The following is a 10,467-nucleotide window of genomic DNA, read 5'->3' on the forward strand; positions in this document are numbered from 1 at the left end:
TCGCTTGTGACGTTGTTTAAGAGCACGACTTCATGACATCATAAAGAGTTTACGAAAAAGCGACTTCGAGATTCCGGCAAACATTTGCATATTTGCACGAATGAATCGGCGAAATTTCGGTCGCTCGATTATTTCCTAATTCTGCTTCTGAAACGTTTTTTTATTGTTCAAACTATAAACAGCGAAATATTTGCGGGACCAAAATATTTTGCAAAGGTCAAGCAATTACTTGCATTTCGCCGCGCATTCGGTTCGCACATAAACTCCCATATAAGAGAGGGGTTGCAGAGTTGTGCACACGGCTCTATCTACACCATATATATCTTCCACCTCCCACACGGCGACACAAAAACTACCTTGCCACCATTTACATTGAAAGGTTCGGGTTACTGCGACACAAATGACCCCTCATTGGATTTGTCTTTCAATGGAAGTTTCCCTGGTAACATTTTGAACCGGAAATGACGTGATATTGCCCACAGATCAGCGCGTCTGTCAAACCGGGCCGCGCGCGTCATTCATGCAAATATTGCTAAGGTGAGTCCTTGCTTTTTGCTAATGAAGTAATATGAATGAGATGGGGAAATGCCCGGATGCGCGAAGAAGCTCGTGTGCTACTTGAACGCAGCATGAGCGGTGATTACGTTTGCTTCACCAATAAATTACAAAGAAAACTTTGCTTTAATCAAAAACTAACAACTAAAAGACTGTTGTACTTTTTGTGGCTCGGTTATTATTCATATCTCCAGATCTTGTTGAATATTTTAATATTTTTATTTCATGCGAATTGATTTTGTTTCGAGTTCCCAGCTCACGTTGAACCTGATGCGCTTTTTTTTGCCACACCGGGATTCGAACCCTGGATATCCTGGCCACGAAACCCCGTGAGGTTTTCTACTTAAGTTTCGAGGTCTTGGCCGATGTTGCAAATCGTGGACTCTGATTCAAAGAAATCTTGCCTAATTGCACCATCTAGTGATCTAAAAACAATAGCAAACAACCGCTAGGTATCGCTTAAGAGATTCGCCACACACACCGAGATGAAAACATGATTCAGGATGGCCTGGGTTCGAATCCCAGTTCGGCCACCCTTCTCCTTAGTTTATATGAGACATTGTGGCGCTGCTGTCGCTTTCTAGCGACAAACCAGTAACAAATTGTAATTTAAAAATACGCAAATTGTAACATTGATTCTTGTCCTGTCAAACTCAAACTTTGGAAATTTAAGACGACCCTCAACATAAAAGAATTCAACAACAACAGTAAAATGCTTCTACAATCATTATGTCGCAACAATCCACGCCTTTAACCTACACAGGTTTCACGGGCTGGGATTGTATTACGTCACAATGGCCATGACAATGCCATTTCCGCTTGTCAAGTTAACGCAGCTGGATATCGGAGAAACTCTAGCGCAAAATATATATTATGACGTAACAGACCACAATAATTGTGACGATTCATACAAGATTTAGAACATCACCGTTTAAATTATGAGTCATCATATGATTCGAGATTTTCCGTGATTTAGTGAAAGACGCGGCGACTTTGTTGCTAATTAATGGGAGGTTTCTGCTGTACGAAGTAAATTACAGTTTCCACTTCAAGTTCATGTATCTTGTGTGATAAACTGTGCGATTCACACTGGAGGGCATTGTACCGGTTGTGGTTGCGGTTTAAAGTATGCCGGATCTTCTTGTGGTCGATTTAACTCGCTTCAAACTTATTATGTGCGATGTGAAGCAAACATTAACACAAGCAACGCAAATATATTACAAAAACATAAGATTACAAACGTAAACCTTAGCGACCTAAAACCTGGAGTGCTTCTTGAGCGAAACAAAATTTGTGCAAAAAGTGGTAAAATTTTGTTGTATTTTAAGCTTTCCATCTTACTTTCTTCAGAGGTTCAACTTTTTTATTCTTCCATGCTTTCTGGAAACATCAGTTACACAATCATCGGTTTCACATTGTCGAGTTCTTTTTCCTCCCAAGTTGTTGCGGTTACCCCCCCCCCCCCCCCCCCTGTTTGCTCATAACACAGCGGGATTCGGTCCATTAATTTCCCCCTCCCCAAACCATATCTAACCTTGTACGTCATTCAGAATGTTTGTCTTCAAACCCGTCTTCAAAGTGCTTTGGGTTCTGCATAATATTCTTGATTTCAAGATAGTGGAATTAATATTTTAGCTGCTTTAAAAATGTGGTTGCATTTAAAATTTAACAGATTTTTGTTGGAAGCAAATATTCGGAAGCATTTTACACGCAGGAGACATGAAGCAAGTGGACAAAACTAGGGATGAAAGTTCGGTTTGCCGAATTTTTTCATAGTAATTCGGTTTCGGCCGAATATTTTTGCATCATTTGGCCGAAACCGAAACGTTTTTACTGCATGCAACGCTAATACGCAAAGTTTAGTATACAAATGTGTTCGTTTTATTTGTTTATTGTCACCGAATAAAAAAATTGCTGTTTCGGTGCATCACTAGACAAAACACACAAAGCTATTGTGAAACTACCCCAGTTCCCAGTTTGTGCAATTTTCAACCCTGCAGATTTTTGGTTTCGCTCATGGGATTGCTGGCGTTTGGTTTCGAATTTAAACCATGGGACTCTCTCCATTTAAAGCCACACTTGGCATTCTGCCATGCGAAAAGCCGGCAACAATCGAGTTATTCTAAATATACTACGACTAACACATCCGTGTGTGACGTAACAGGCGGCATGAGGTTTCCTTTTTGGCAAATGAGCGCAACTGAAAGTTCAACTCTCCTGCCAAACTTGAAAAGTTTTAAAATAACCTTGTTCAATTACGTAATGAAATACTACACAGATGTCAAGATGTTTATTGTTTTAGAAAGATGTTTAGATACATTAAACATTTAAGGGGAGAAAATTAAAACATTTTTCAAATAATTTGAAGTCACTGCTTTTGTACGAAACTTTTTAGAAATTGTGTTGCGTCACAGTTCCTATTGTTTAGTAACATTACACGTATACCACAGTATGATGACGCAGCAACTGTTCACTGGGACTAAGAATTTAAAGGTGAATCCAGAAATCTTTGATAATATTTCTATGTTTCAATTGCCAATGCACACGTTACAACTCCTGTACGACGTAACATCAAGACCACTGTGACGACACACAAACATGTGTTGCAACATAATGTATCCTTACAACACCTTGAATTAGTGGGACCTTTTATGGAGTTGCGCATGGTCCCAGAATGACGCATGTTTCTACAGAACTCTGGTAGGAGTGGTTATCTTTGAACGTTGGGGAAGTGGGTTGTTTTACTTAGGAGGAAATACATTGCATTACGACATCTTGCACGGGGAAGTACCGGGGAATTTGAAACCTAAACAACTTTAGGGAACTTACGCAGGGCGTGCTTGGATGAAACCACTGGAAACATAAAATGTTAAAACCACTTTTATTCTTTAACGTAAGTATTAAACCTGCTATATTATTGTGTAAAATTTTATGAATCCATCACCTTCTTATACATTGGATGAATCGAAATGAATGCAGAATTTGTAAAATTATCATAATGACTTTTTCGAACAGCGTGAGGATCATGATTACAATGTTCGTACATGAAACATATTCCGTCCCTCCCACGCAATCATTACGCGACGATATCAGTAATACTGCTATAATTTGACCAAAATACCAGGCAGTCAGCTCGCCGATGCTGCGTTCACTCAAAGCGGGGGAAAAGGCGTCAGTTCGATAAGCAGCATGCAGGCGAACGCCTACAAGCTCGCCCACGCACATCTCGCTGTGCCAAAACACCATGTGAGTCACATGATGAATGACGTAACGAAAAGGCCTAGAGGGGATTTCCCTTTGGAAAGGAAGGAGAGAAAAAGAAACAGTTTCTTCTGGATATAAAGGGAGTCTGCAACCCAAGGAAGACAGAAACACACGAAGTCTCATTGACGAATACAGAAGATCAGAAGAAACGACGAAGAAATCGCAATGGCAAAAGTTGGTTTGCTTCTCGCTCTTCTGTTGATGGTCATAGTTTGTACACAATCAGGTGCGTACAAAATGATGAAAAGAGTTTTTTCTATCTTTTCCTAAGATTATTCCTATCTTAGCTTGGGGTTTATTTAAACATAAAAATAACGTGCTGTTATTTCGTAATTGTTCAATTTAAAGTAATAAGTAAGACTAGGGATGCTACAATAACATTTATGAACTAACAAGTTGAACGTTGAGAACGTTTTTAAGATATATAATAAGTAACTTGAAGCTAAAATGGACAAATGCAAGAAGTGCAACATGCACAAATCATCCAATGGTGCAAATGCACAGCTTACGGCAGTCACAGCCTGTCGTGTTATTGCAATCTTCGTGTTTGCAACACGATCCGTTTGATTCAACGATATTATAAAGTGTAAAATGAAACCTGGGTTAAGAAATTTGAAGTGAAGTCGTTTAATCCTCGCGTGTCGCAAGAAAGTTATTTGTGGCTGAATGCGCTTCGGGTCGAAAAAGTCCGGATTGTCCCCGGAGGCGATGAGGGCCATCAAGTTGAGATAAATGAAACGTTCTCGAGGAATTCAATTTTGTTGTTATCGAATAGTCACGAAGGCAATTAATATTTTCCAAGTAACATAACGTTGTTGATTCGCATAAAATTCATTTGCAACGAAAGTTTGGTTAAGCTGGAAATTTCTTGGAATGTTTGAATAATTAATGCGACACGTTGTCGAACAAACCGAGGTTCGATAATGCTTACCGACGATAAAATGATTGATATCGTGAAATGCCGAACGCCCGCGATACACTTCAAACGACACGTTCTGCTTTGTGTGTTTGCTGGAAGCGTCGGATTATGACGTAACACTGCATGAACCGGAAACCCACGAGAACCCTCAGAAAAACAAACATGTGACTTTAAACCTAGCATGCTGAGGATTGGGGAGGTTACCATCCATTGTGACGTATTAATGGCGATTTTTGTCACTCGACGAGCAGATAGACATGAGCGTCATACAAAAGCACGTGGTAAACGAAAATCAAACTCAGACAACACTTTTGTCCGTTGCTGCAGAGACAATTTAAGTCTTTTAACATTTTCAAGGGATCGTACATTCGCTCTGCTGAGTCTAACTCAGATTGAGAAAAGTTAATAACGACAACAAGAAAACAATAATTTTTGACTTTTTGCGTGAGATCCATATACAATATATTAGTGGTTTATTGCAACTTACTTTCGGTAGTTATCTGCAAAGTTTAAATGTTTTCCATTCTAACATTTTAGCTCCATCCAATCCTGGTACAGCGCCCAAACCACGAAAAACCGGAATGAGCAAATCCCAAATCCTCGATCTAATAAACAGGGTGAGCGGAAGGTATTTAACCGACAATAAAGCTGAGTAAAGTAAACCACGTAAATCACCAGGGATGAATATATTATAACAAACCAATATAATATATTACTTGTTTTTACAGCAAATCTGTCCCACGTTTTGCTTTCCTGAAGTAAAGAACTACTTTCCCTATCATTGCATCTACTCCAAACAGGCCTGTAAGTTTCCGTCAATACTTCTACTTTTTTTTGCCGTTTGACGTCGCTGTTGGCATGGGAGTGCGCAAAAAAAAATTCAGGGGGGCTTTTTCTAAACTTTTTCTATGTGACTTTTGTGTCTTCTATATCCCGCCCTGATAACTACGTATTAGTTTGCGTTTTCCAGGGGGGGGGGGGAATGAAGTCACTTGTAACGAAACTAGATAACGCCATTTAATTCGCAACAAACTCAGCGTTATTATTGAGGGCCGCCTTTATGACTAAGTATGGTTTTACAAATCCCTCGTCGCTCTCTGCACTTAATTCGTCTTCGTAATTTGCGTTATTTTTTTGGCTGACAATGACGAAAAATCAAATGAATTGAAAATACACAAAACAATTGACCGAATTATTCCCACTATTTCTAAATTAAGTTTTTATTTTGCAGATTTCTGCCTTCATTGCAGAATGGTTTTCAAGTGCAAGAGGTTCGCTGGGGCTGTTGAATAGAACGATATTTTTCACTTTTAAAGCGGGCAGCATACCTTTATCTTTTTTATTCACGCATCTATTTCTTTCCACCCATGTTTCACTTCCATTCCTGCCTTTTTTAAATGTTTGCTTTTTTGTAAATAAATTAAATAAAAGAACACATGTCTTACAAACGAGAGTAATTAGGAAGTTTGTCATATTTATGATAGTTGTCTTAAATATTCATGATCACACATGACTCAGATCCATAAATTTATACCAAAGTTTCATTTCATGTAATTCTAAAAAAATTCAATATTTTAAAGGGTTGCAAGTTTATTTAACACCAGATTAATGAGTCAGCTCTTCTGATGTAATGTAAAATAATTACTGGAACACATGAATGCTTTGTCACCAAAAACCAAACAACTGAAAGTCACAGAAATTGTAGAAATTGTAAATAAAGTCAGTGAACTTTCACAAACGACAAACATTTAAATATTATTGAGAAAATTGTTACACATTATATCCAATGAGACTTCCTCGTCCAATAACCTCACCGACGAAAAACCAACAAAGGACTTCAGTTGCAATGAGGGTGTTCTGGAACGCTTGGCGAACTGTAAGCTGCATCGCTTTTCCCGACATGATGTTAGCAACACCTTTTTGTGCATCGCCCATGGCAACTCCTATTTCACCAGGTGTCGGAGGTCGAAGTTCAACTTTGGCATACCTCCAGAAAGTTTGCAAGCGCGGTGTTGCGTATGTGACTCCAGCCTTTGTCCATACTGGAATCTTAGCTATTAACTTCGACATAATTGTGTAAGTCTTGATTCTAAAAAACAAAGATATACTATATATTTTCATGTAAATATTATTAGATTCAACTTTGGTTGCGATTTCACTGAAACAATAAGATTATAAACATGTATAAGGAATGCAACAACTTTATAAAATCCATTCAGATCATTTTGTGAGAAAAACAACAGCATAAATGACAAAATATATGGAAAGTAAAATGACATTGGCACCAAAAAACTTTTAATCGCTTGTCACCCAGATCGGTAATCTTCTCAAAAATATAACCAATACATTAACCTACGGGAAAGTTTGTTAGTCAGGGTTATCATTGGTCACCGAGAAAAATCTCATGCACAATTTAAAAAACTTTCCAATCTAGGTGGCCACTAGGTCGTGCTGACCAAAGCGTACCCAAAACAACTTGTTACATCAATTGGGGAATATATACCAGATTAGAAAAAATGGATAAATCCACGTTTGCAAAAATTTACTTAAATTTTATATTGCGGTACGAAAATATACCGCAATATAAAATAGCTGATGCATTCACATTCGAAAACCGAAAAAAAAATCCTACGCACAAATAACAGACTTTCCAATCTGGAATTTATTAAAATAGTCCAGATTGGAAAAATCATCACATATAAATGTGCATATTTTCGAAAATTTACCGATATAAATTTGTTGATGTATTTATCATATGAAAAGTGGTGGATCATCTCGATTAACAATCGCCTAAAAAAGGTCCTCATGCCAGATTGGAAAGTTTCTTTGTGCAAAGGATTTTTTTGGCGATCGTTAACTGAGCGGACGATCCCAACGTATTATGTATGTTAATGCATTAGCTAATTAATATTGCTCGGATTAACAGCAAATTTTCGCAAAAGTGCGCTGAGTATATAATATATCACAACATTTTTTCCAGTCTGGTATAAAACTAACTTTAAAATCCGGCAAATTGCCAACCATAAAACCTTATGTTTGACAGTAAGCTAACAACGAATATACGTTAGCAAAAACTAATTCATATAATGGATACCACAGAAGTAAGTTGTATGTTATAGTTATACCCTTCTAAATTGGATTGTAGCCCACATTCAATAATTTTGAAGTATGTACACAGGTTTTCAATCACTCAAATATATTAGTTTTGAAACCTCTTGTTTGCAAAAAGAACTAATCTTCTTAAAAAAGAGCATCAATAAATTTTACCAAAGCAACAAACCAATCCAAAGTAAAATTGAGATTCCTTTTTCAGCAAAGTCACAATCTTGACCCCACATTTTAACGAAATATCCAAAGCGGTGAGGCATCCACCAACAACTTTGCATTAAGTCTTCTAAATATTTTAAATACAAAAATTAGTACAAAAAAAAATGTTATGCAAAATATTGCCAACAGTTACCAAAAACAATGCAAAACAAATAGTTTGCCCCAAAATTCTTTATCATAGAATTCGTGTGGTACGTGTTTACCTGTAAAATTATGTGACACTTTCGGTTATTGAAAGGTCGCGTAAAAAAACATATGTAATAATTTCAACGCACGGGTTACCTGGACATGTATGAAAGGTTTTGACGGAATTGCACCCAACATCAAACCTGTCAAGAAAATCCCGGTCTGTACACCATGCAGTCTTCCGGAGATCTGAGCTGCTGGTCTATGAGACCGAAAACTATGATCTGTTTATTTGTGGGAAGAGTCGCAAATATGAGGCAGAAACAAAGAGATAATTGCTGCGGTTACGCGACAAAGAAGACTTAGAACAGTGTTTCTTAATCTTTTTTGTATCACGAACCCCTAAAACATTATTTGAAAAGCTATGGACCCCTTTGCAAGTGTAACATACGTCACAGAAACCAGTGTTTGTATTGCGTAATGTTTTGCGTCTGTAACATACGTCACAGAGGCCAGCGCTTGCACAATCCCATACTGCGGCCCATATGATAAATTCATCGAATGTTCTCGAGTAAAATAATACAAGGAGGAGCAACTCCTTCAGCTAGTGTGCAACAGAATGTGTGAACAAGCGACAGCTAGTACAGCACGCGTTATTTCATCTATATCCGCTCCCACAGATAATCTTGATGTGTACTGTATTTTATGTTCCTGCAATATATTACTCATGATATCACGTGACATTATTGACCAATCAGCTCTCATAATGGAGAGCGTTAAAGAGCCCAGTTTGGACCGGTAAATTCATTCTATGTGATTCTATTTGATTCTACTTGTTTTATCTTATTACTGTTACACTGCTATTATTACTGAGACTCTACAAGCTATTCGCCGGCTTGGGATTTATTCCCATAGCCTGATAATAAACTGTTTATTTGGAATCAGCGGTTTGCTGGTGAGAACGAGGCAGAAGCAGATTTAACAATCGAAGAGACTCAATAACCGCTCAGGCCATCGAGACACTGTTAAATATCTCTGAGACCCTTAGAGTTATTTACATAAGAAACACATTGCAAATGTCGAAAAATTAAAATTCGTGGACAGCGAAACCTTATGGAGAGAGGAAAATACGTGGATTTTCGGAATAATTGTATTTCGTTCTATGGACCCCTCAATGCGTTTCTCGGACCCCTTGGGGGTCCATGGACCCCAGGTTAAGAACCCCTGACTTAGAAATAGTAGCGCAAGTTGACAGACGTAACGCAAGCGAGATAACTAGGGAAGGCGCCAGAAAGACGGGTGTAAATGCAAAAGATTAGAAAGCAATTTCAAACCACCATGAATCACATCGGCACTGGGTTTACACACACACAGTCATTGACAAATATGGTATAAGAACTTACGATGATGCGACAACTGTAACCTGCAGCTGATTCCCATCGATCACCTCCAAATTGCATCATCACTTTTAGCCAGTCCTCGGTACGACTAAGTCTGTGGATCAGGGTCAAAATGAACGTTCCAATAACCGAGTTGTTTGCGTTTCGTTGGGTTTTTCTTTGGCTGCACAGCCAGGTGGCCATCCCACGTCATATGGGGCTTGTCTCAACCCATCACCTCCCAGTGCGACTAATTGCGATCCTACGACAGACGGCGATTTTAATTTGATAGCTCAGAGTAAACGAATCAAGTGGCCACAAAGCGCCTTGTTAGCATGGGCGGAAATCCTGAGGGAGGACTTGTCTCCAATATTTTGGTTGGTGGGGACGATTTGTTCCCCCATAATACCAATATTTTTTAGAGTTTGGTGTTCAGACTTCCACGAATATTAAATGTCGAATTATGGAATTATATGAAAGAAATGTGTTCGCAGATCACCTTTCCCCTCTCTGTGAGAGGTCATGATTCCGCTTTGCAGATTGTTGTCTATTATTGTGACACAAACAGCCCGCGAATGCGCTTCATTCAATCGTTTTTTTACGCAAAAGGAGCGATAAAGCGTTCAAAGGAAGTTTATTGAATTCGCTTCGGTTTCAATCCACTTGGAACAGACGTGTTTTAGGTGTGCGGTTTTGATAAGTTTGTCACATTGCATTAGATAAATATTAAAAGATAAGTGCTTGACATAGGTTATAAAGTTGTTTTAGGTGTGGACCTTCCACATTGCATGTAATATAATAGATTTCACCACACTTAAATCCATTTAGTTTATTTCTTGTTTTGGCTCAGATTCCACCGAAAACATCTCGCAGTTCAAGAGAATCTCGCTTATTTTC

The 10,467-nt window shown here is 38.3% G+C and overlaps 1 protein-coding gene and 1 long non-coding RNA gene across 2 annotated transcripts; one reads left to right on the forward strand and one right to left on the reverse strand.

Annotated features, from left to right (window-relative positions):
* Positions 1 to 3,906: 3,906 nt before the first annotated feature.
* Positions 3,907 to 6,123, forward strand: LOC145894455 (uncharacterized). Its single transcript, XR_014401555.1, has 4 exons — positions 3,907 to 4,045; positions 5,276 to 5,355; positions 5,467 to 5,542; positions 5,970 to 6,123. It is a non-coding gene; the product is annotated as an uncharacterized LOC145894455 (long non-coding RNA).
* A 187-nt stretch (positions 6,124 to 6,310) lies between these two features.
* Positions 6,311 to 6,848, reverse strand: LOC145894454 (ATP synthase F(0) complex subunit g, mitochondrial-like). Its single transcript, XM_082983049.1, has one exon. The coding sequence runs from the start codon at positions 6,806 to 6,808 to the stop codon at positions 6,509 to 6,511; it is 300 nt and encodes a 99-aa protein (XP_082839175.1). The 5' UTR covers positions 6,809 to 6,848; the 3' UTR covers positions 6,311 to 6,508.
* Between the last annotated feature and the right edge of the window lie 3,619 nt (positions 6,849 to 10,467).

The sequence above is a fragment of the Ascidia mentula genome, chromosome 3 (genome assembly GCF_947561715.1).
Source record: "Ascidia mentula chromosome 3, kaAscMent1.1, whole genome shotgun sequence".
Lineage (NCBI taxonomy): Eukaryota > Metazoa > Chordata > Ascidiacea > Phlebobranchia > Ascidiidae > Ascidia > Ascidia mentula.